This window comes from Dasypus novemcinctus, chromosome 1 (genome assembly GCF_030445035.2).
Source record: "Dasypus novemcinctus isolate mDasNov1 chromosome 1, mDasNov1.1.hap2, whole genome shotgun sequence".
NCBI classification, from domain to species: domain Eukaryota; kingdom Metazoa; phylum Chordata; class Mammalia; order Cingulata; family Dasypodidae; genus Dasypus; species Dasypus novemcinctus.
Window position 1 is genome coordinate 207,711,031 of NC_080673.1, and position 26,689 is coordinate 207,737,719.

A 26,689-nucleotide genomic window follows, 5' to 3' on the forward strand; every position below is an offset into this window, starting at 1 on the left:
AACACACGGCAATGCAGTGAGGAGCCATGCAACCAGGCACCCGCCCACACCCTGCAGCCCAGAACGTGGGCCCTGAAGGGCTTGGAAGAGAACAGGGCTCGGCTCGCAGGACTGTGCTGAGAACTCCCAGATGAAAGCAGTGCCAGAGAAGATAATCTATTTAGATCAACGCAGGAAATCAAAATGAGTTTTCCACAATTGCAGATGTGAGCCCCTGCCCTGGTTTTCACAGTGGCTGGACCACATTCCTGCTTCCAATCACGTGCCTTGGTACAGCCAAGACAGGCCTTGCCTGGCCCGGGTCAGCGCCCTGGACATGCCGGCCGGCACCCTGCACTTCCAAGGTCTCGGGGACCCATACACACCCACTCGGCCACATGTCTGAAGGACCCTGGGAGGTCTAAGTGCCGGGACTCTGGAGTCCCACCCAGAGCCTCGCCCAGCACCTAGGCAGGCCTTGAGAGGAGCCGCTCACAGGGCGGGACCCACAGGCGGAATGCAGCTACCGCCATGCCTGGACTGCCCGCAAGCTCAGGTGGTTTCTACATTTGTAAATGGGTGGAGGAAAAAAAACATGCTTTTTGACCCCAGAAAATGACAGGAATTCAAGCACCAGCATCTTAACGAGGTCCTGCTGAACCAGCAGTGTTCTGCTGTCACACCCAGGAGTCAGTGCCCCAGTGAGGCCCTCCCAGAAAAGGGGCCGCCCCCACCAGCGCCGCCCCTCTGCCTGGAGCACGGGCACCCCAACACCCGCCCACCTCCAGAGTGGGGGCGTCCTGCCTGCGCAGTTAGTGCGAGGATGCCTGCCGCGCTCATACGCTCAGCCCGGCTCCACCTGCACAGGGCTCTCCCTTGCATTAACCCCGAGGTGGGGCTGCCATCGCCACCCCCAAGCCACGCCCCTCAGCTCTGCAGCACCGCCCTCTGCCTGCCCATGCCCACTCAGCCGGCACCGGGGTCTCAGGCCTGTGTCCGGCACAGGTCTCCACACGGGGCTTCTGCGCCTCTCCACTGGGGCGCGTCCATGCGTGGCCCTGCGTGGCCTCCACCTCTGCCCCAGCACCTGGCGCCCAGCCCTGACTTGGGCACGCTGACACGGAGCCCGCCGGCTGGAGCCCCCTGGGCAGACGACCCCACAGCTACATGCAGGCTGCCTCCTTCCAGCCACCCGAGTGCTGGCCAGGGCCCAGCAGCACCTGCCCGGTTCTCGGCCCACCATCACACCCAACACCCCACCCCAAGCCCGCCCCTGCCAAGAGACCAGTGTGCAACGCAGCAGCCCAGCGTGGCCCCAAGGTCCCGCACGGCCCTCTCCACATCACTGCTCGCCTAAAGCCCCAGAGCTCATGTGGCCCCGGCGCCACTGTGTCCTACGCCTGCTCCCCGAAACACTTGCTGGTCAGCAGGTATCCACGGAGCCCCTGGGCCGTGGTAAAGGAGGCCGCCCCAGGCTCGCTGCCAGTGGGCCAGGGTGCCCGTCTTTCATTCCCCACTACACTGCACACCCCAAGGCACAGGGACGGCGTCCTTCTCATCCTCTCCAGTTGACAAGGCTGAGGCTCTCACTAAGGCCCGTGGTTCCCCAAGGAGGCAGGCATGGGGGCGGTGGCATGCTCCAAGCCCTCAGTAGCACCCGTCTCCGTGCTCACCATAAAACAGGACACCCTCCAGGTGCCTGAAGGGCGCTGCGAGGAAGCTTGGCACGTCCTGGCTAGGTGCCTGACCTGGTTCACGTTTAATGAACGATTTCAGACAGACAAAAACATTTGGAAAAATAAATCCCCAGAGACTGCCTTTGTCCACAGCACCCGCTCGCCACACCTCATGCCTGCACCCTTTAGAGCTTCTTGCTGCCCCCAGCTGTCTGGGAAGGACCGTGTCTGCCACCCCTGGACGGCCCACGAGCCTCGCCTCCAGGGGCTCATGCCCCCACCGAGCTGCCTGCGGAACTGCGCAATAATAAACAGGCAGTTTTACTCCATGGAATCTCGAGACAACTGTTACACAGCACTAGGAGGCTAATACAAAAAAGGCACAAAGAACTGAATCGAGCCTAAAGCACCTATTCGAGTTAGGAGCGGAGGAGGTGCAGAGGACTCCTGACTTGGAAACGGGCCAGAAGAGGCTGCTGCAGAGGTCCTAACACGGGTGCCCTCGGCGAGCTCTTCCTGGGGTTCCGACGACGGCAGAGGCCCTGGCGTGGCTGCTCTTAGGTTCCTCACGTGCCAAAGAAAACAAGGGGAGCAGGCCAGGCACACGGCCTCCGGGTCTCCGCAGGCGCCACTCCAGCACCTTCTCCATCTCAGCTCCAGGAACGTCACAAAACACTCAGAGACCACATCTACACGCAGCCTACTGGACACAATGGCAAGACACTTTAACTAAGACTCAACTTGGCTCAAGTTCGTCACGAAGCGTAATCCTTTTGTTCGTTTACAAGAAGGAAGCTGGAAACCAACCTGCTGGCGACTGAATGACGTCCCCAAGAGGACAAATTCATCCTCTGACCGCCTCCCCGGGCGTGTGAACCCATTTGTAAACAGGACCATTTACAATGTTGGTGCAACTCGATCTGTCAGCCAGAAGCCAGAGAGGCGGGGCCGCGTGACGCGGCAGAGTGCTGCGTGCAGCCAGCCCCAGGAAGCCACCAGCTGAGAAGCAGTGTTCACTTGCCTTGACTTGGGACTCCGAACCTCTGAGACATGAGACTGTAAACCCCTGCCGATGAGCCAACCAGCAGGGTGCTTGTCGCAGCAGCTTCGGCAACTAAGACACCCTGCAAAGAGCTGCCAGCAGGACAAGCAGCCACGCTCAGCAGTGCTGGCCGCCAACCCAGGGGCCCAGAAGAGGAGGGCGCAGCGGGCCCACCGACGAAGGAGAGAAAAGACGACTGGAAAGGCAGCCCGGCATAAGCAGCTCCATCCTCTGAACTCCACCCACGGAGGGAGGAGGCTCCATCCAACTCCTCCCACAGCGCTGGCCACCGGAAGCCAAACAAGGGCCATCCTCAAGTGTACCGCCCCCCCCAAAGACCCGGCCCCTTCTGCAGGAGCAGCAGGGGACAGCAGGGAGCAGCGGGGAGCAGCGGGGAGCAGCGGGGAGCAGCGGGGAGCAGCTTCTCCAGCTCCAGGCCAGACGGCCTGACTCCACAGCCAGCACAAGCACGCAGCCGGCTAGGCGCTGTCCTGACAAGGCAGAGCCTCCAGAGCCAGCCAGCGCCTGTGCATGGCCAGGGTGTAGGAGGCCCCCGTGAGCCCCACTGAGACTGCATGGCAGGCAGTGCACACCTCATGCGCGTCCCCAGAGTGGGTGGCACCCGTGGCAGCTGAACAGGGGAGGCTCAGCTGTGGCACAAGCACGGTGAGGCCCTGGGCAGTCGCCTCTCTCCCAGCAGCCAGCCTGGAAGCCTCCGGAGGGCGAACGCCCCACGTGCTGTCATGGGGGCCTGAGCCAGCTGGGCCACACATGTGGAGAAAAGGGCCTGCTCGTCCTCAGCACGTTTCTTGATACCAGAGAGGCAGCCAGTGATTAATGTGGGCCCCCCAAAACAAAAGGGTGGCCTGTGGATCATTGTTTGAGTTCTTGGGTCCTGGCTTTTCTTCAGTATTTTCAAATGATACATGGGAGACCACGGAGAAAGGCTGTCAGCAGGACTCCTGCCTGCCTTCCCAGTGCGGAGTGGGCCTGGCTCTTCACCGGTGCAGTCACAGGTCACATCTGTCAGGGGTGGGTGGCGCCCCAGTCGCCACAGCCATGTCGCCTTGGCATTGCAAGCACGCCTGTCCCAGCCACAACCTGCAGGGCCACGGCCCCTCTCCTAGATGTCGGCTCTTCCCTGGGGGTCTTCTCAGCGCCCGGCAGGAGCTCTGCCTCGGCTCCCACCGCTCGGGATGGACATGGTAGAGTCCAGTTAGGATGCGTTTTTCAAACTCGGTAAAGGTGATATAACATGCATGTCCTGCGGCCGCTTCTTTCCCCTTCAACACCCACGTCAACTTCCGCACGGGACGCGCTCCCTGAACACAGAGCTGGCTTGCCTGCCTCATCTCCGCAGGAGTGAGGGCGAAGTTTCTCCAAGGCAGACACCTAGAAGGGAAAGTGTAAGACGAAAACGTGCAGATTCTTCTTTACCAGACATTGCCAAATTTCTCTCAAGAGCAGTTTTGGCAGGAGCCTCCGGCGGGCGCGCAGCTCTTCTTCCTGCCCGACCCCGGCGAGCTTTCCTGGGCGTATCTGAAGACCACGGAGGCGGCCCCATGGGCCCAGCACGCGGAGGCTGAGCGTCTCCTCCAGTGCCTCCTGGGGTCACCGCTGCCACCCCCTCCTCCCTTGCTCCTTCTGAACTGTCCCGGTCTCTGTCGAGCGCGTCCCTTCCACTCAAGGGATCCTCCGCACAACAGTTTCCACGTCTATACCATCCCTGTACAGCCGGCTTCTCTAAGAGACTCTCCCCGCCCGGGCCCTGACCCCACAGGCCTGGCACTGCGGCCGAGCACGCCCGACCCTGGCCCTGCCTCCCCAGCCCCTCCTGCCCTTTTGCGCCCATAAGTTTCCACATTCTCACCTCTGCTCCAGGTTCAGCTCTGAGCGACTGCTCCCTCCAACCCTGCCCAAGGTTGCTCTTTCAAAGACTAACACTTCAGATCTAGTAAGGCAAGTCCTCAGGCCAAGCTTCTCTTCAAATTTGGCTATTTGTTTATTATTGCATAACACATAAAACTCAAAATTTTCCATTTTAACCACTTTCAAGTGTACAATTCTGTAGTATTAATGCTACATCACCAGCATCTTTCCATCACCTCCAACAGCAGCTCTGCACTGAGTAAGCAACAACTCCCATCCCTCCCTGCCAGCCCCACAGAGCCTCCAGGCTACTTTCTACCTCTGTGAATTTGCTTTCTCTAGGTATTTCATACAAGTGAGATCATATAATTTTTGTCCTGTTGTCTCTGGCTTATTTCACTCAACACGATGTCTTCAAGGCTTGTCCATGTTGTCACATTGCAGAATGCCGTTCCTTTTGATGGCTACTATCCACTGTATGTATGATCACTTTCTCTGTTCACCTACAGGTGGACACTTGGACTATTTCCTTCCCCCTTTTGGCAATTGTGAAAAATGCTGCTATGAGCATCAGTGTGCAAATTTCTGTGCAAATCCCTGCTTTCAGTTATTTTTGGCTATCTACCCAAGGACCGGAATTGCCAGATCATATGGTTCCATGTTGAATTTTCTGAGACTCCGCCAAGCTGTTTTCCACCTATGTTGCATTCCCACCAACAATGTAACAAGGGTTCCTATTTCTCCATAGTTTTGCCAACACATGTTCCCTTCATAGCCACAGCTACAGTGGCTGTGAAGTGGCACCTCGCTCTGGTTTTGACTGGTATTTCCCTGCCAACGTCTTTTCATAAGCTTATCAGCCATTTGTTTATCTTCTTTACAGAAATGTCTATTCAAATCCTTGGCCATTTTTAAACTGGGTTGTCTGTCTTTATTGTTGAGTTAAAGGAGTTCTTTATATATTCTGGATATTAAACCTTGATCTGGATATATAGTTAGCAATGATTTTCTCCCTCTTTCTGTATGTTGTCTTTCCACTTTCTTGTTTTTCTCTAAAGATTTATTTATTTTTCCCCTCCCCCTGCCCCTGCCCTGCTGTTTTTGCTGTCTGTGTCCACTCGCTGTGTGATCTTCTGTATCCATTTCTCTTTTTGTTTTCTCATCTTTCTCCTCTAGGATTCAGAGATATTCGATCCTGGGGACCTCTGATGTGGAGAGAGGCTCCCTGTCAATGCACCACCTCAGTTCCTGGTCTCTGCTGCACTTCACCTTGACTCTCCCCTTGTCTCTCTCTTGTTGCGTCATCATCTTGCTGTGTGACTCACTTGCGCAGGCACTGGCTTACCACATGGTGCTCATGTGGGCACTGGCTCACCATGCAGGCACGCTTTCTCTTCTTTTTCACCAGGAGGCCCCAGGGATCAAACCTGGGTCCTCCCATATGGTAGGTGGAGGCCTTCTCACTTGAGCCATATCCGTTTCCCTCCACTTTCTAGGTAATGACCTTTGACATACAAAACTTACTCTGTTCTTCTTTTTCAAGATGATTTAGGTTATTTGGGGCTCCCTGTGATTCCATATGAATTTGAGAATCGGCCTTTCTATTTCCGCAATAAGGGGGCCAGAATTTTGAGAGATTGGGTTGTGCTTACAGGAGGCTCTAGGCAGGGCCGCCTTCAGAACATGGCAGGTCTTCTGGTCCACGAGCACGGACGTCTTGCCGGTTATTTAGGTCTTTCTTTCAGCGGTGTTTAATTTTGTACAGGTCCTTCACCTCCTTGGTTAAATTTATTCCTAGATATTTTATTCTTTTAGAAGCTCCTGGAAATGGTGTTTTAAATTTCCATTTTCAATTGGTTTTTGCTAGTGTATAGAAACACAACTGATTTTTGTGTGTTAATTTTGTAGCCTGCAATTTTGCTGAATTCATAAACATCAGTTCTAGTAGTCAGATTTGGCTACCTTAGCATTTGCTTATAAAGTTCAAAGAAAGTCCTCTTGGGGTTTATAATAGAATTATACTGAATTTATAGATTAATATAGAGAGAACTGATAACTCTGTAATACTGATTCTTCCTGTACATGAATATGGCAGCTCTACTTATCTAGGTCTGCTAAAAAGTTGCTCTTCTCCAAAGTCACACCCACCCTTCATGACATTCTCGCCTCAGTATCACACGTGGCCTTTGCTGCCGTAACCTATTTTTCAATCCTCCATTTCCTCCTTTGACTGCTCTTCCACCTTGTACTGATGTTCTATCCACCAATCGCACTGAGCCCTTACAAATCCCAAAGGTTAGCTGCAGGTTCTCCTGAGTAGTCACCATAACCACGAATGACAGCGCTGGTTCTTCCTTGACAATGATGCCTTTTTACTTCTTTTTCTTGTCTCACCGCCCTGGCTGGCATGTTCATGCAGTGTTTGACACTGAGGACAGAAGGTGTGACTCTGTAAGGAGAATGCTGCTCAGGTCTCACCAGTAAGCACAGCGCTTGCTGCAAGTTTCTGACAGATACTCTTCAGAAGATGAAGGAAGCCCCCTTCCAGGCCTGCTTTGCTGACTTTTTTTTCATGAAAAGACAGTGAATTTTACCAAATGCTTTTCCTCCATCTCCTGAGATGATCATTTAATCTGCTATCAAAGTAAATCATAGTAACAGAATTTCTGACGTTAAACTACCCTTGCATATGTGAGAAAACACTTCCTGGTTGTTCTTGAGGGCACCACTCAAATGTCTTTCTCTGGAAGCCAATATAAAGGGAGATTGAAACGTCGCATCACACCCACAGCCTCATGACCATTCATTTGCGCATCTCCATCTGAATGCCTCATGGTCCCATACTGAGCCGGGCTACCTGCCATAAGCAGGTGCTGATTAAACATTCGTGGATGAATTGTGGAAAGCCAACATGCTTGTCTACTGGTAATTTTATTATTATTATTATTTTTTAAAGATTTATTTCTCTCCCCTTCTCTCCCACCCCCCGGTTAACTGTTCTCTGTGTCTATTTGCTGTGTCTTCTTTGTCCACTTCTGTTGTTTTCAGCGGCACCAGGAATCTGTGTTTCTTTTTGCGTCATCTTGTTGTGTCAGCTCTCCATGTGTGGGCGGCGCCATTCCTGGGCAGGCTGAACTTTCTTTCGTGCTGGGCAGCTCTCCTTACGGGGCGCACTCCTTGCATATGGGGCTCCCCTACACGGGGGACACCCCTGTGTGGCACGGCAGTCCTTGCACACATCAGCACTGCACATGGGCCAGCTCCACACGGGTCAGGGAGGCCCGGGGTTTGAACCACAGACCTCCCATGTGGTAGACGGATGCCCTAACCACTTGGCCAACTCTGCCTCCTCTACTGGTAATTTTAATCACCATATAGATTTAGACTTGTGAACAGAAAATTCTCAAGAATATAAAATTAAAATAAATGCTGAAACAAAAAAGACGTAAGCCCTAGACTTAAGACTTAAGCCACTTACTGCAAGTGACAGTCAACGTAACAGAAAACAGGGGGCCTGGTCCCTTCGGTTCGTCACAATGGAACAAGCCTTTACTACGTGCTAACAGAGCACATAGTTTAAGAAAATGATTAAGACAAGTCTTGAAAGGTGTTAGCTGTTGGCACGCGGCCGTCCGTGTTTAAGGAACAGGGAGCGAGTCCTCAGTGCACTATATGCCGGGAGCTGCGCCGCATGTCTGAGTGTGAAACACACTGGAAGCACCCAAGCAAGTGGAACCCGGAGGAAAGCTGCCCCGCGGCTCGGGAAGGGGAAGGAAAGGCTAAGCGCCTGGGGGGGCGCAGCGCGCTAGAGTCAGCTTCCAGCTCTCCCCACTCCTCCTCCTCCTCCTCCTCCTCCTCCTCCTCCTCGCTCTGAGCAGCATCTCAGGAACCCAAAGGTGGGAAAGTAGCCTTACCCCTCAGGGCCAACAAGCCTGTTCCAGAACGGGAAGCTTTGTCACGCCTAGAGCTAAGCAGTCCAAGACTAAGCGTCGGCACTGCTCACGAGGGGCCCCGCCAAGCCTGAGCCCTAGGTGCCCGCCCAGCAAGCCCCCTCCACTCAGAAACCCCTGGGACCACGGCCACACCGACCTCATCCCTGTGCTTTTGACAGAAGACCAAAAACTGGGACATCGCGTCTCCCTTCCTGCTTCGTGGGGTGGAGGCCGGGGCCTTCTTTCTCCCGGGAGACCCCACTCCTCTTTTGGGGTCTGCACCAGCCGTCTTCTGGGGGGGGGCTTCCACCACCCCGGGATCGCTCTCCCGGCTCTCAGCAGAGCTGCACGGTCTGGCTCTCCTCCTCCTCTTGATGGGCGCGCCCTCCTCTGCCTCTGATTTGGGGGTGCCCACCGCCTCTCCCTGGGCACCGGCAAGGTCGGCCCCTCCTCCTGGAGACTCGGCAGCAAGGCCGGCCTCCTTGGCCAAGCAAGGGTTGAGGTGAAGCTGGTCGCCCACGTAGACGAAGGTGAACTTGGCTTTCCGTGCATCCACCGACAGGCCTGCCGCTTCTTTGGCTTGAACAATGCCCATTTCCCACTGGGCCCTCAATTTTCCTGAAATAGGTTTTAACAGCTGAAAAGAAAGACATTTAACATTATAAACCTCATTACACAAACACAAAAATTAATGAACTTTAAAGAAGGATACTTTAAAATGTTACGTAAAAACTCAAAAACTATAAAAGGATTTAGACAGAATACAGCTCAACATAATAGCCCAATATTATAAAATGTTGTTTCTTTAAAAAAGAAATCATTTCCAATTACATTACTGTAATCTATATACATGCAAAGAAAAATGAAAGAATAAAAGTTACAAAACCAATTAATCTCTGTGAGTTATCAAATAAGTAAACCTAAGAACTTGTCATATTTCATAAGATAGCATACTTGGGCAAAAGTAAACAATTACAAACAGAAATAAGAAGTTTATGATATTTTAAGGAACCATACGTTCGAAACACTATAAATAACAACTCAAAGAATAAAAAAAATTTTTTGTCTAAAACTTTACTTAATATAAGAAACACACATCACCTTCATTTTCTCAGCTTTCGTGGGTGCCTGTTTGGCACTTTCCTGGCATAATTTTTCAAACTGTTCTTCTCCTTCAAAAGCTACAAGACTCTTCTCAAATATCCAAGCTCTTTCTGGGGCATCACCAAAGAACTGTACGTGATACTGGCGTGCACTCTTTTTCTGACCTAGTTTTTAAAATAAAATGTTAGAAATTGGAAGTTAGAATTTGGGATGAAATTAGGCAAAACTATCAGTAATTCCTACTGGGAAGCCGGGGCTGCTTTGAAGTTGTCTTACTGGGAGCTGTTGGAGTCTGCTAACCTGGAAACACACCTGCTCCCTCTCACTCTCCCCTGCTCTGGGTTAAGGGAGGGACACTCCACTGGCTCATGCACAGGAGACCTTAAGGCGAGGCTGGAACTGGCTGGAACAGGGCAGATTGCACACACGCCTGGGTCTCCTCTCCCTCCCGGGATTCTTGGGAAGAGGCTGAGTCCATAAACAAGAGAGGACGTTTCCATAGAAAAGGCCCGAGACAGGTTAGGAGGCTCAGGTCCTGGGGACAGGGCCCTGGCTCACACCCCACCCCCTCACCCGAGGGCAGCCAGGGGCACACAGGAAGCAGCTCCTTCCTAGTGAGCCAGACGGCACCGAGTTGAGGAAAGCGGAGTGGAGAGATCGTTTCATTTTCCAGAATAAAAGGTCAACAGAAAATGTGTAAATGACAAACTTAAAAACAGCACTTAAAGCTAGAAGAAGATGTTGAAAGAGTTAAAAATTAATACCTCTATAGGGGAGTAAGGACAGGGACTCTTTTTCACTCGTATTATTTCAGTATAATCTGACTTGTTTCTAAGTGTGTATGTCTCTGATTTTAAAATACCAAAGATTTAATGTCAAGGGATTTGTGAGCTCTTCCATTTTGGAAGAACTTTCTTCAGTCACACAAATGAATACACACAGATATATGCCAGAGAATTATTTATATCGAGGAAAACGTGTAACAGCGCATAAGATGTACACCACTGCAGATGGTGAAGTTCCCAGCGGCCACCCAGTCCAGTTTTCTTCACAGTGTACTATGAATATACCTTTGTCTAAATATACCTTTGTTTTGTTTCCACCTCAAGGGGTCAGATCTCAAAGCTGCTAATCCACCAGGTACCCTGGCAGACAGCAGCCAAGAAAAGTTCTGTCTGCTATATATCATACAACTCTGGAGATTTCCATTCACTCAGATTTTCAAAGGAAATTTGGACTTCTGAAAGAAACTAGATTGAGCTGCAGCTTATGAGTGGTGTTCTCTTCTGCATGTATGTTATATTTCAATTAAAAAGTTTATTAGGTACATTACTAGACCCACACATTCAAGCTGGTCCATAAATCCCAAGCATAATAAATAAAAGAAAGTATACATACCCCAGATAATAAAGAGAATTTGGGGTGGGAGTTGGGGCATAGTGAGGAGGTCTCATCTTACAGAAAAGATGCCATTCTCAGCCAGCTGCACCCCAGAAGATGCCCCCTCTTCACAACCTGCCCACCCCGAGAACACAGCCACCATTCAGCTCCTCTGGGGCCTGCCTACAGACCAACACTCGGAAATGAATACAGGGTCTGCACACCATTAATGAACCCATCTGAAAAGTAAATTAAGAAAACAATTCCATTTATAACAGCATCTAACAGAACAAATGAATCTATCCAAGGAGATGAAAGACCTGGACACAGAAAACTACAAAACAGTTCTGAGAAAAATTAAAGGCCTACATAGATAGAAAGCTATTCTGGGTTCACAAAGTGAAGACTTAATATTGGCATACTATCCAGTGGGATCTACAGAGTCAACGCAATCCCTATCAAAACCCCAACACTCTCTTTTGCTGAAATGGAGAAGCTGATCCTCAAATTCATAGGAAAGCATAGGGGCTCCCAATAGCCAAATCAATCTTGAAAAAAGAACAAGGTTAGAGGTGTCATACTTCCTGATCTCAAAACTTACTGCAAACCTACAGTAATTAAAACAATGAGGTGGGAAGCAGAGAGAGACTGAAAGGGTAAGAATTTTCCTGTTTGTCTGTTTTCATTATTATCAAAATAATGAAAATGCTCTAATAATGATTGAAGTGATGAACAGCATAAATTAATTTATACCATTGGTATAAATCAATGGTATTTATACCAAATACCATTGATTGTATATTTTGGATGAACTGTATGTTTTATTAATATGTATCAAAATTAATTTGTTAAAAAAACAATAATAATGTGGTACTGGCATAAGGAGAGACAGATAGACAAATAGAATTAGAATTAAGAGCCCAGAGACAAATCTACACATCTATGGCCAGTTGATTTTAGACAAGGATGCCAAGTTCATTCAATGGGGAGAAAACTGTCTCTTCAACAAATGGTGCTGGGACAACAGCAAATCCACAAGCAAAAGAAAGAAGTTGGACCCCCTACCTCTCACCATATAAAAAAATTAATTCAAAATGGATTAAAGACTAAAATATAAGCATAAAACCATAAATCTCTTAGAAGGAAAGATGGGGAAAATCTTTAAAACCCTGGATTTGACAACAGATTCTTAGATTTTACACCAAAAGCACAGGCAGAAAAGAAAGATTAAATTGGACTTCGAAGAAATGAAATCTTTTGTGTACTGGAAACTGTTATCAAAAAAGTAAAAAGAGGCGGTGGACTTGGCCCAGTGGTTAGGGCGTCCGTCTACCACATGGGAGGTCCGCGGTTCAAACCCCGGGCCTCCTTGACCCATGTGCAGCTGGTCCATGCGCAGTGCTGATGCGCGCAGCGAGTGCCGTGCCACGCAGGGGTGTCCCCCGCGTAGGGGAGCCCCACGCGCAAGAAGTGTGCCCCGTAAGGAGAGCCGCCCAGCGCAAAAGAAAGTGCAGCCTGCCCAGGAATGGTGCCACACACACGGAGAGCTGACACAAGATGACACAACAAAAAAGAAACATAGATTCCCGTGCCGCTGACAACAGAAGCGGACAAAGACGACGCAGCAAACAGACACAGAGAACAGACAACCGGGGTGGGGGTGGGGAAGGGGAGAGAAATAAATAAATAAATCTTTAAAAAAAAAAATAAGTAAAAAGACAACCTAAAGAATGTGAGAAAATATTTGGAAATCGTTTATCTGATAAAGGTTTAATATCCAGAACATATAAAGAATGCCTACAACTCAACAATAAAAAGAAAAACCCAATTTAAAAATGGACAAAGAATTCAATTCATGTCCCTGAATTACATGCTTAAAGTGGTTAAAATGGACATTTTATGTTGAATATACGTTACAATATTTTTTTAAACAAAGGACTTGAATAGACATTTCTCCAAAGAAGATATTCAAATGGCCAATAAGCACATGAAAGACCTCAATATCATTAGCCATTAGGGCTAGTTCAAAATTATGAGATACCGCCTCACTCCCGCTGGAATGGCTATTTTTTTTTTTAATGAAAGTAAGTGTTAACAAGGATATGGAGAAATTAGAACCCTTGTACATTGTTGGAAGGAATGTAAAATGGTGGGGCTGTTATGGAAAACAGTTTGGCAATTCCTCAAAAAATTAAGACAGCTGCCATACAACCCAGGAATCCCACTCCTAGGTATATACCCAAGAGAACTGAAAGCAGAGGCGCAAACAGATACTTATATGCCAAGGTTCATTACAGCATCATTCACAGGAGCCGAAAGGTGGAAACAATCCAAGAGTCCACCGAGTAAAAGGATAAATAAATGTGGCCCATCTGTACCACAGTATCCCAGTCTGCTGTGAAAAGGATTAAAGTTCTAAAACATGCGACAACATGGATCCACCTGGCAGACATGGTGCTGAGTGAACAACCAAACTTCCCTGGAACTGACACTGTCTCTGTGGTCAGGTGTTTAGGAAGCTTGAAAGTCAGCTAGCTACATACTTCCCCAAGATACAAAGGCATCCCTGTTGTCACAGGCGTGTTTTCTGGGTAGACAGACGCCGGCACAGTAGCTAACAAATGTCACACTTCCCTCCTGAGGAACTTCTGCTACTTTCTCAAATAAGATGGCCAAAAGCACCTGGAGCAGGAGACTGATGGCGTGACGTGATTCTGGGGGTGCCCAGCAGCTCTGGGGCACCCATTCTTGAATCTCTACCCGCCAGAGCCCTCCAAGACCTCCTCCGTGGAGTCTGTTTCCATCTCTCCAGCCCAGTCAAGCTTTGTCAGGGCACTGCTGGAGTCAAGTGAAGGAGCAGACGGCTCAGGTTCTAAATTCCAGTGATAACACCTTAGAATATCAAAATTTCCAAGTTTCAGTAAAAAATTACAAAACAAAGAAACAGCCCAGGCAAACAAGAAGATTAAAGCATTAGAAACCATCGATGAGGAGGGTGACACATGAGCTAAAGGGAAACATGGACAAAGAACTAAAGGACTTAAGGAAAACAATTAAGAACACAAAGAGAGTATCAATAAAGAGAAGGAAATTGTGAAAAGAACCCAAGAGAGCTGAAGACCACAGCAACAGAATTTAAAATTCCTTTGAGGGGTTCAATAGCAGAGTGGAGTTGGCAGAAGAAGAATCAGAGAACTTGAGTGTAAGACAACTGAAATCATTCAGTCTGAGGTACAGAAAGAAGAAAGCATGAAGAAAAGTGACCAGAGCCGGAGAGACCTGGGAGATGCCATGGAGCATATCAATATGCACACTGCGGGAGACCCAGGAGAAAAAAGAGAGAATATTTAATGATATTCAGTAAGGGCTGAAAACTTCCCAAATTTAACAAAAACATGAATATTCACATCCAAGACCCCCTAATGAACTCCAAACAGGATAAATCCACACAGACCCACACCACAGCATATTATAATCAAACTGTTCAGTGCCAAAGATAAAGAGAGAATTCTAAAAGCTGCATGAGAGAAGCAACATGTTACATACAAGGGGGCCTCAATAAGACAGAGTGCCAATATCTCATAGGAAACCATGGAGGTAAGAAGGCAGGAAGATGACTTATTTAAAATGCTAAAAGCAAAATATTGCCAACCAAGAAGTCAATATCCCGCGAAGCTGTCTTTCAAAAAATGATAGAAAATTTAAGGCACCCCCAGATCAACAAAAGCTGAGGGAGTTCACCACTAGACAGGCTCTCTGAGACATGCTAAGAGAGCTCTGAAGGTTGAAAGGAAAGGGCAACAGACATTAGACTGAAGCCACATGAAGAAATACAGGTCTCCAGTGAGGGAAAGGACACAAGTAAATATAAATGCAGGTATAATAGCGTATGTTTGGTTTGTAACACCACTTTTCACTTCTTATAAGATCTAAAGAGCAAATGTGTAAAACGTAATGATGAAGCAATGGCTTTGGACTCACGATGTCTAAATACGTAATTTGTGACAAGAACTGCATGAAGAGGGACAGAGGGGTCAGGAACATAACTCGTGTATACTGTTGAAGTTAAGTGAGTATCAAAGCAAATGAGATTGTAACAGATTTAGGATGTTCAATTTAAGCCCCATGTTAACTACAAAGAAAATACTGGATAATACGCAAGTTCACAGAGACAGAAATTAGAATAAAGGATGCCAGGGGAGGGGACAATGGGGAGTTATTGCATAATGGATGTGATGGTTAGGCTATTGTGCCAACTCGGCGGTAACTGTGCCCAGTTGTTTGGTCAAGCAAGCACTGGGCTAACTGTACTACAAGGGCATTTATGGACGTTAGTCACCACTGACTTGACTGCAGTGGTAAATCATGGATAGCTGGTTATAATTACGTCAGTCAGGGAGATTGCCATCAGCAATGAGTGACGTTTTATCCAATCAGTTGACCATCTTAAAAGGGGAAGTGATTCCAGCATTGAAAGAGAATTTCCCAGCTCAGCTTTGGACAGCCAACATCTCCCAGAACTTGTCAAGAACCTTCACTGAACTTTCATCGAGCCCCTGGTTGCAGCCTGCCTGCAGAACCTGAACTTGTGCATCCCACGGTCACGTGAGAGACTCTTATAAAATCACATACTATTGACAGGTATCTCTTATTGATTCTGTTTCCCTAGAGAACCCTGACTAATACAATGGGTGTAGGATTTCTATTTGGGGAGACGGAAGAACAGTTTAATGACGGAAGGTGATGAGGGTACTGTAATACTGTGAATGTGATTAATTCCATAGATGGTATGCTTGGGAGAGGTTGACATGGGAGTTTATGTTGTATTTATGTTCCCACAATTTTTAAAAAGCCACAGAACTAAAGAGACAATGACAATTACATGCAATACATGATTCTGCATAGTATCTAACATGGAAGGAGAAAATACCCAAAGGAACATTATTGGGACATAAGAAAAATTGGAATACAGACTGTAAGCTTTATACCAATGTTAAATATCTTGAACTTAACACTGTACTTAGTGGTTACATAAGTGAATATCCTTGTTCTTAGGAAATGTACATGGAGATATTAAGTGTTCAAGGAGCATGATGTATATACAACCTACCACTTAAGTGTTCAGAAAATGAACTGATAGACAAAAAGACAGATGGCTGGATAGGTGAATAAATGGACAGAATGATATGGCAAATATGGCCAAATGTTAAAACTGGTGGATATGGGTATCTGGGGAGCTAGGGGGATGTTGGAGTTTGTATGGGATTTGTATTATTTTTTAACTGTCCTATATGTTTTGGACACTTATAAAGAACTGTCCCATAAGTATGAAAGTATTTCAAAATAAAAAGTTAAAAAGAAAACCTGTAATATTAGGGGAAAAAAAAAGTGCACCCGAGGGCTCTAGGGAGGTCCAGACACCAGAGGCAAGTCACATGGCCTCGTGAAAGCCACACCCCTAGGGGCTCTACCTGGAAACACAGGAAAAGCTATTTACACACGTCAACATAGTTGCACTCCAGTGTAGGTCACCTAATCGAGATTCTTCTACTTTTTATTTCAACCTATAATTTTCAATAAACTTGCTAAGTGCACGTCTCAGGGACTTAGAACCCTTAGCCCCACCCTCTGCAGGGGCAGCCCTCAATGACTGCAGAGCTGCAGTCAGCGCCTACTCTCCAGTTCTTCGGCCGCCCTGGACAGCAAACAAAACGATGGAGATGGACCAGCCCCAGCCCAAAAGCAAGGTGTGTCGGGTAGCGGTTGTGGCTCAACTGATAGAGCGTCCGTCTACCACATGGAGGGTCCAGGGTTGAAACCCCAGGTCTCCTGACCCGTTTGGAGCTGGCCCATGCACAGTCCTACGGCACACAAGGAGTGCCGTGCCACACAGGGGTGTCCCCCGGGTAGAGGTGCCGCACGTACAAGGAGTGCGCCCTGCAAGGAGAGCCGCCCCTTGAGAGAAGAGCGCAGCCTGCCCAGGAGTGGTGCCACACACACAGAGAGCTGACGCAGCAAGATGATGCAACAAAAAAAGCGACAGTTTCCCAGTGCTGCAGGACAAGAATACAGCAGACACATAAGAACACACAGAGCAGACAATGGGGGGCGGGGGGAATAAATAAATCTTTGAAAAAAAAAAAGCAAGAAGTGTCAACTGCAAGCCAAGCTATTCCATCTGTCTGCTCATCACATCTCAGCCCTTTCTCAGCCTGAACCCGTCAGAGTAGCCACTGTCCCAAATCCCAGGACTGAGGTATGAACAATCAGTGTAACCATTGACTACAACAGTTCTTCTGTTATTGTAGTTATTACCTGGTGCTAAGGAACCATTGCATAATTGGTATAAAAAATTTGATATTGATTTCATTGATATAAAAAAATTTTTTAATGGTTAGAATTTTTTGTGTTATATATATTTTACCACAGTAAAAAATATAAAAGGGAAACAAAAGAACAAGGACTGTAAACACAGAAAACTAATTTTTAAAAGGGAAGCTCATTTTCACAGAAAAGTAACAGCAAATTAAACATGGAAAGCAAGATAAAAGGGAAGAGTTACCATTTGATAACCCAACAAATAAGCAATTCAGATAAGCATCACCAAGAATGCTCAAATTGTGGGGAAGCTGGGTGGAAGCCTGGTCTCTGGGCGTGCCCCTCACTCGTCAATAACCACGGGGGACCAGGCTCTCCCCTGACTGTGGGAAGCTGCCAGCATGGCCTCTGAGGCAACTGTGACCCACGCCCTCCCTCACCCCCCTGTGCATGCTCTTCTCTGACCGGGGCCACTACACGGCTCCAGTTCTCCTTCCGAACGGCTTTTCCCGTGCAGGTGTCAGCCTTCTGCACCTGCGCCCTCCCCAGGTGGGTGGCTGCCCTGGAGGGCGGAGGCAGGACAATGCTGGCCTCCAGCTAAGGGATGCTGTCCCTCCTCCTGCAGAGCCACAGTGCAGGTTCCCAAGTCTGAGCTGCTTTTCCCACCACCACCTCCATCACCCAAGTGGCGCCCTGCCCGGTCATCCTGGCCCTCACCAGACCATGAGGAGCACACAAGGCTCTGTGGACTGACCAGGAGGGCGTCGTTGAGAAGAACGGACACTGGGCTGGGGAGTGCCGTAGACAGAGAGGCTGAAGAGGCATGGCAGCCAAATGCAATGCACACACCCTGGCCCAATCCTGGACTGAAGGAAAAGTGGCAGAGGCAATTCTGGGGATACATTTACGTTAAGTATGGGTACAGGTAGGTATGGGTGGGTCAGAAATTGTCCTTGCTCTTGGAAGGCCCCTGCTGGCATACTTAGGGAAGAAGGCCATGATATGATGCCATCAGATCATTTAGTAAAGGGCAAGTGTTTTTATAGAAAGAGATGGAGCAGGTATAACAAGACATTAAAAGCAAGTCAGGGAGGGAAGCAGAAGTGGCTCAAGGGATTAGGCTCCTTTCTACCATATGGGAGGCCCTAAGTTCGATACCCGAGGTCTCCTGGTGAAGGCAAGCTGGCGCACCACCACAGAGAGCTGAGAACAGACAGTGAGCGCCAACAACAAGGGGGGGGGGGGTGGCGGCGGACTTGGCCCAGTGGTTAGGGCGTCCGTCTACCACATGGGAGGTTCGCAGTTCGTGGTTCAAACCCCGGACCTCCTTGACCCATGTGGAGCTAGCCCATACACAGTGCTGACGCGCGCAAGGAGTGCCGTGCCATGCAGGGGTGTCCCCCGCGTAGGGGAGCCTCACGCACAACGAGTGCACCCCCTAAGGAGAGCCGCCCAGCGCGAAAGAAAGTGCAGCCTGCCCAGGAATGGCGCTGCACACACGGAGAGCTGACACAACAAGATGACGCAACAAAGAGACACAGAGTCCCGTGCCGCTGACAACAGAAGCGGACAAAGAAGACAGAGCAAATTGACACAGAGAACAGACAACCCGGGTGGGGGGGAAGGGGAGAGAAATAAATCTTTAAAAAACAAAACAACAAAGGGGGTGGTAGTGGAATAAATAGTAAAAACAAATAAATATTTTTTTTAAAAAAGGTAGGTGAGGGAGCTGATATGGCTCAAGCTGTTGAGCACCTGCTTCCCACATGGAAGGTCCTGGGTTTGGTTCCCAGTGCCTCCTAAAAACAAAAATCAAGCAAACAAATGAAAAAACCACGTCAGAGGAGCTGATGTAGCTCAGTGGTTGAGCGCCAGCTTCCCACATACGAGGTCCCAGGTTCAATCCCTAGCCCCAGTACCTCAAAAAAATAAAATAAAAGTTGGGGAAGCAGACTTGGCCCAGTGTTTAGGGCGTCCGTCTACCACATGGGAGGTCCGCGGTTCAAACCCCGGGCCTCCTTGACCCGTGTGGAGCTGGCCCATGCATACTGCTGATGCCCACAAGGAGTGCTGTGCCACGCAGGAGTGGCCCCACGTAGGGGAGCTCCACGTGCAAGGAGTGCGACCCGTAAGGAGAGTCATCCAGCGCGAAAGAAAGTGTAGCCTACCCAGGAATGGTGCCGCACACACAGAGAGCTGACACAACAAGATGACGCAACAAAAAGAAACACAGATTCCCATGCCACTGACAACAACAGAAGCGGACAAAGAAGACGCAGCAAATGGAGAGAGAGAACAGACAACCGGGGTGGGGGAAGGGGAGAGAAATAAATAAATCTTTAAAAAATATTTAAATAAATAAATAAAAGTTGGTGGACCGAGGTGAGGCTAGACTTGTACACTCCTGTATTGCTCCACTTTGAACTGTAAGCGTCAGAGTTTTTTAAACAAACAAATGAATACTTTAAAAAGAACAAACAAACAAGCAGAATGGCAATACCTGCATGCTTTTGAAGGAGCACAGGTTCCAGGGAGCTTGCTTGCTTAGCTCCAACTGTTTACTCACCACCGCTCATCCTCCCAAACTAAATTCAAACTTTACTCCAGAAGAACTTAAAAACCTCAAACCTCCTGATACCCTGGTTTGCTTTCCTCCGAAAACTCACTTATACATTGTCCATTTATTATTTGAATTAGTATAAATGACCTATTGCACTTTGAACACACGCTTTAGCTGTAAAATGTACAAATTCATGAGACCAAAGATAATTTCTAGTTTTTTCCCTCCTCCCACAAGCCTAACAAAATAAACTTGGACATTTTTCTCACATAAACTTCGTATGAAGTACTATTTCTGCAAGTCATGATGAAATAAGCAGTCACTTTAAGTATAATAAATGATTTATCGTAAACCTAAAAACCAATACAAGGAAGAACCGATTTCTCTGTCAATGCCTCTAACTAAATTCAATCAGATGAAATACAATTCTAAGTTGAATATAAATGGAAATAGGTCACATCCGAATTAATCGCTAACTTCACGTGAAGGTGTAAAATGAACCCCAGGAGGGCCACTTACAGGAAAAGGAAACCTGGAGGTGACAAGGAAGGAGGCCCGTGCGTACCTTTCAGCTTGGTGTGGCTGTGGAGGAGCGGGTCGGCAGACACCATGCACGGCCACCAGGGGTACCCCGACACTTTGGACCACACCAAGTCGCCAACGCTGTACTTGAGCAGATGGTCTTTGTCTCGGCCAACATTTGGACAGGACTCTTTCTTACCTAGCACCTGAAAATGAACGTCATCAGAAACCAAACACTGAGACATCGAACAGCTGCCGCCAAGCCCGGCGTGCAGCCGAAGGCCTCCACACGCCCCCGAAAGAGCTCCCACTCCCCAGAGAGCCCACCACCGACCCTGCCCCCGGCTCTCCCCTGCCCTCGCCAAATGGCTGTGCGGGGCCTGGCACACAGCGGCGCTCCACTGCACAAAGATGTCCAGGGCCCCGGCCCGCAGGCAGGCTTCAATGGTGCCTTATTCGCCTACTCAAAAACCCTGACTGCACAGCCACGGGCTGGAAACGAGCGTCACCCACAATGCCACGACCCCTGGGTGAGGCAAGGGCCCAGGGAAGGCTGGGAGCCGAGCCCAGCTCCCCTCTGGTCATCTGGTCAGGAACTCTCCAAGTCTCAGTTTCTTCACCTGTAGGAAAGGGGCTGGTTATGAGATGGAACAATCCAGCAAGGGCGAACTTCTCTCCACCCACCTTCCCAGCTCTGCCCTCCAGGGGGAAGCTGCAAGGCCAGGGCAGGCCCGGCACCTATGGCTAGATAGGCAGAGGACAGAGAGCGTGGACGCCTCCCTCTCCTCCCTCCTGAGTGAGCCTGCAGGCTCCCGAACTGCGAAGTTAATCAGCTAATGCAAAATTCGTATTACAGGGCAGCAAGGAAAGGATGCGCTCACACCAGAAAGGCCCCTGTGTGAACTCCTGATCCTCCACTCTTAATTCTTGGGCAAATCACTGGGTTTCGCCAGGCCTCAGTTTCCTCATCTGTGCAATGGGGCTAGTGCCACATGCTGGTGACACAGGCACAGAGCTGCCACAATCTGCCTGTCCAAGTGTGCCCTGTGCCCACTTTCATTGTCTCATTTAAGGCACAGGACACCGCCGGGAGGCGGGTTTGCCATCTCCATTTGGCAGACGAGGAGTCAGAAATCCAGCCACTTACCCGCATTTTGACAAAAGCCACGCAGCAGAAGTAGGAGTGAAGGCCAGGTCAGGCAGCTCCAGCAGAAGCCTTGCCCCACAGCCTGGGCACTTCGCAAAATCACTCCATCGGCCCCAATTACTGGGCTCTTAAAAAGTTCACTGCTGGGAAGCAGCTGTGGCTCGAGCAATTGAGCTCCCATTTACCATATGGAGGACCCGGGTTCAGTCCCCAGGACCTCCTGATAAAAAAATGAAAAAAGGTGTCCCAGACCTGCACGGAGAGGTACAGGCCCCGCCATAAAGCAACGCACCGAAAAGGCGAGGATGCAACCAGGTAGGAAAAAAAAAATTCGCTGCTGCATACATTATCAGCATGGGATAACCAACTGCCAAGCACACGAAAAACAAGTTTTTAAAGCTTCAAAGCTCTTTGATGCTTTCAAAGAAATTCCAGCCTTTCCCTTTCTGTGGAAACCCTAAATAAATCCCTCAACCGTAATTTAAACTAAGTACTCCAACCTTGGTGACAATGCCCCTCGCTGGCTCCACCTTCCTGCCCCGGCCCACCACCGCTGCAGGGCAAGTGGACGTGGAGTGGCAACTAGAGGCCATGCACGACGCTGAGCCAAGGAGGGCACCAGGCGCCCTGTAGGCAGCCAGGCCCGACACACGCACAGTGCAGGAGGCTATGCTGCCCGCCCTGTTCCCATCGGCCAAGGCCAAGTGGCCTCAGCTTTTTCACAGCTTACACCCACTTGAGTCCTAAGACCATCTGAGGGCCATTTTAAAGACACAGTGGCACAGACCACCAGGCAGGACAAGATGGCACCGCCGAGTGTGCTTCTGTCATGAAGACAAGGTTCTCCCTTCAGTCTCTGACAAGGAGTTCAAAGTGTCAGGCTCTGGGCTGGAGCTGGAAGGAGCCAGGCCCTGAGAAGGACAGGGAACCCGGGCAAGGGCAGGCGTCTGCACAGCTCTGCTTCCCGCCCAGCCCCGGTGCAGGGGTCAGAAGCCCCACGCCAAATCCCAACACATCTCAAATGACCCTAAATGGAGACGAGAACCAGGAAATCAGGACCAACTAAAGGTCAAGGGTTCTGGAACTGGCCAGACCTGGCCAGAAACTGGTTTTGCTTCTTCCTGGACATTTTCACGTGGACTCTTAGTCAACCTCTAGGCCTCACAGCTGCTGCGCAGCCTCAGGGTGCGGCTCGAGGTGTCCTGGGGTGCAGTCGCCACCTCCTGCTCTGCGCAAGCAGCCTCCCTCGCAGTTCTCAGGGCGCCTGCTCCCGGTCCCGTGCTGCTGCTTCCCACCCGGCCCGACAGAGACGTTCAGAAATACCTTTTTATCAGCAGGCCCTGAGATCTGGGACACTAAAGCTGCTTCGACAAGGCCCTGCTCCAGTAGAGAGTCATACTTGATGCTTCTCTTTCTGCTCCTTCTGGCCTTGTTTTCTGCTTTTTGTCCATTTTCTTCTGACTGAGACATATCTGCAGCAGTGTCACCACAAATGGAAGATTCAAAGAGCGGTTTCCCATTCATATATGTTTTGGTGATTTTCAGCTTAATTTCCGGAGAGCCATTTTTGATGGGGGTAGTGTTAGGTGGTGTCCCGATTCCTTTCGTTTCCTGGGACTCGAACCGCAATTTGGCATCATGAGCGCCAGGCTCTCCGTTAAACACGCGGGAAGTGAGGTCTTTCAGCTTCTCAGCTGGAATAAAGGGGAGTGCGTCGTGGCCGTTAAACCTCGGCACGACCCCCTCCTGCAGCGTGGGAGAAAGCTGGGCTTTGCTGAGGAACACGGAACACTCCCGATTCACCTCACAGGCCTGAGTCTTTCCAGCCGCACTTCCGAGGACCTCCGGCGTCTGCTTCATCTTGGCGCGCTCTACAGTTTTCTGAGCTGAGGAGAGCGTCTCCCGATGCGGAAGCCCATGCAGCCCAGTGCCTCCGCTCTTAGAACACTGCAGCGTTAAAGAGAGAGGAGAGACATATTATGGTCTAGAACCTAGGAGAAGCACGCCAACCCTTCACAACACTGCGTCTTCCTGAAGCCACTGACAATGCTTCCTACAACTATTTGGGTTGCAGGAGGCAGCTCTCATACGACGAGATGACATAATCTCAAAATGATAGTCAAAAGGAAAAGCAACGAGGAACAACAACAAAACGGAGGGGCACGGAGGTTGGTCTGGGACACGGACTGCAAGCCCTGCCCTGCCGCTAACCAGCGACGTGGCCGTAGGCGCCCAACTCAGTGGCGCCTCTTCCCTGGGACCCACCCAGGGGCAGACACAGAAAAGCAAGCACCAACGCGGGAAGGCGGCCATACAGTCCTGGGGGCGCTCTGCCCATCTGCTCCAGTACAGGAGAGGCTCAGCAGCCCTGCTGCGCAGTCAGACAGGCTGCAAAGCCGGCCCACCCACTCCTCATGCAGGACCAGTCCCAGAGATTCTCCAAGGGAGGACAACTCAGGCAGCTCTGGTTTGGCGCTGAGTAGAGCAGTCCAAAGGACAAGACCACTGCAGCAGAGGACGCCATACTTAGCTGCGACCTGAAGACTCACTAGTCAAGGGCAACTTGAGGGGCCCTGACACCCTCTACTTTGCAATGTGGAGAAAAGAACCAATCCAGAGCACCAGCAGCCAAGGCAGACCACCCAGGTGCTGGGTTCAGAGGCCCCGCAGCCCTGGTGTCCCGGGTCTTGGCCAAGCAGCTGCAGCCTCAGGCAGGGCATGCCCAGTGAGGTGAGCAGGGGGTATGGGTCAGAACCCCAAAGGGCAGGCAGGCTCCCACCAGGCTGAGGAAGCATCCACAACGTGCCATCACTGGTGCCCGAGAGGCCCCTTGGAGACGCAAGCAGGAAGGAGGTGAGGATGAGAGGTCTGCAGACACCTAGAAGTGGGGGCAGCGGTCCTCAAGCAGAGCCCACACTGCTCCCTGACCCCACAGAAACCCATCTGGAGACAGTGTGGACGGTCGCGGCCGGAAGGCGGCGGCTGCACATCCATCAGGCAGTGCAGAAGGCGGCCCTGCCACGGAGAGCCTGGCTGGGAAGCCCAAGCCCCAGCAGCAGCACTGGGGAGCCGCAGACAGGGAGAGCAGGTGGGAGCCGGCAGCGGAGGAAGGGGCCCCAAGGAAGACAAGAGCTCAAGTTCCAGGTCAGTTGAACGTGCACTGACAACCTTTTAACACCGAGACACAGGTCAAAACGTTTGAGTGCATCCAGTACCCATGTGGAATCTAAGCCCTCACTTGACATAGGTGTGCAATGGACACAACCAATCCAATGTCCACAGAGAAAATGTGGAATGGGTGTGGGAACGGTAGTCATGGGGGCTGCTGGGTGTGGGGAACGGGAGGAAGAGATGAGATGTGGAGGCGTTTTCGGGACGTGGAGTTGTCCTGGATAGTGCTTCACGGACAATTACGGGACACTGTAGATCCCCCCAGGGCCCACTGGATGGAACGTGAGAGTCTGGGCTATGATGTGGACCATTGACTATGGGGTGCAGTGATGCTCAGAGATGAACTTACCAGGTGCAATGGATGTATCACGATGATGGGAGAGAGTGTTGCTGTGGGGGGAGTGGGGGGCGGGGACGGTGGGGTTGAATGGGACCTCATATATTTTTTTTAATGTAATTTAAAAAAATAATAAATAAATAAAAAATAAATAAATAGGGAAACGGACTTTGGCCCAGTGGTTAGGGCGTCCGTCTACCATATGGGAGGTCCGCGGTTCAAACCCCGGGCCTCCTTGACCCGTGTGGAGCTGGCCGTGCGCAGTGCTGATGCGCGCAAGGAGTGCTGTGCCACGCAAGGGTGTCCCCCGCGTCGGGGAGCCCCACGCGCAAGGAGTGCGCCCGTGAGGAAAGCCGCCCAGCGTGAAAAGAAAGAGCAGCCTGCCCAGGAATGGCGCCGCCCACACTTCCCGTGCCGCTGACGACAACAGAAGCGGACAAAGAAACAAGACGCAGCAAATAGACACCAAGAACAGACAACCAGGGGAGGGGGGGAAATTAAATAAATAAATAAATCTTTTAAAAAAAAAATAAATAAATAAATAAATAAATAAATAAATATCATTCCTATTAAATTATTCCAGAACATAGAAAACGATGGAGAGTTTCCCAAAACATGATACAACACTGTCATCTTTATACCAAAACCAGAAAAGACAGAATACTAAACAAAGCTATATTGTGAGTGTACTAAATGCCACTGGTTTGTACACTTTACGGTAGTTAATTATATGTTGAGTGAATTTTAGCTCAATTAAAAAAAAAATCTAGAGGCCCAGATCAGTCGAGTATGACTGTAAAAAATCATCAAACTCTAAGTAAATCAGATTGAGCCAAGCATGAAAAGACTAGCTTCCAGAGCCGAAGAGGACTTAGCCACAAGCGTACCCAAGCCACGCTCAGGAGTTCTCTGTGGTAACAGACTGCAGATTTGGTGATGGTGGCTAAAACATCATGGTCAAGGGGAAAAGGCAGAGGCCTACGCTAGGCCAAAGCAGAAGAGGGAGTCTGGGCTGGGAATGCAGGCGGCCTGCAGCCCGGGCTCTGGGGCGCAGCGTGGGCCTAACCGGCCCAGACCCCACGAAGAGCCTGCAGCAGCAGGACAAAGGCCCAAAAGGACATTACTGGGACACAGGAAAAGAAACTGAAGTGTAGACCAGGGTTTTTAACCAGGGGTCCATGAGCTTGAGTAGAAATTCAAGAAAACGTTATTCTTGTGGGGACGTGTTGGTGCAGGTATGACATATTTATTAAATAACACACAGGATTAGGTGGTGCTCACCTGACTGGCAAAAAGGTCCAGTGAACAAAAAAGGTTAAGAACCTCTGGTACAGACTGAAAGCCTTAAATCAATGTTAGATTTCTTTAGGTGGTTACATAAGTGAATATCCTTATTTCCAGAAACGTACAGGGAAGTGTTATGCGTTCAAGGAACAAAACAGGGAAGGAGATTTGGTCCAACGGATAGAGCAACCGCCTACCACATGGGAGGTCCAGGGTTCAAACCTAGAGCCTCCTGGCCCATGTGCAGCTGGCCCACGCGCAGTGCTGATGCGCACAAGGAGTGCCCTGCCACGCAGGGGTGTCCCCCACATAGGGGAGCCCCATGTGCAAGGAGTGCACCCTGCAAGGAGAGCCACCCAATGCGGAAA

General features: G+C 49.8%; 1 protein-coding gene across 2 annotated transcripts in view; it reads right to left on the minus strand.

The window, feature by feature from the left end:
• NSD2 (nuclear receptor binding SET domain protein 2) overlaps window positions 1-26,689 on the minus strand; it is an 89,246-nt gene that overhangs the window by 46,819 nt on the left and 15,738 nt on the right. The window contains exons 1-5 of one of the 2 annotated variants that reach the window (XM_058301548.2): window positions 23,333-23,476; window positions 22,853-23,223; window positions 20,426-20,588; window positions 9,600-9,766; window positions 8,656-9,135 (exon numbers count right to left, since the gene is read on the minus strand). In XM_058301548.2, coding sequence (XP_058157531.1) covers window positions 8,656-9,135; window positions 9,600-9,766; window positions 20,426-20,588; window positions 22,853-23,053 — 1,011 coding nt within the window. In that variant the 5' untranslated portion in view covers window positions 23,054-23,223; window positions 23,333-23,476. Of the gene's footprint in view, window positions 1-8,655; window positions 9,136-9,599; window positions 9,767-20,425; window positions 20,589-22,852; window positions 23,477-26,689 lie in introns of those variants that run through there. The other variant, XM_058301535.1, reaches the window with a different exon arrangement.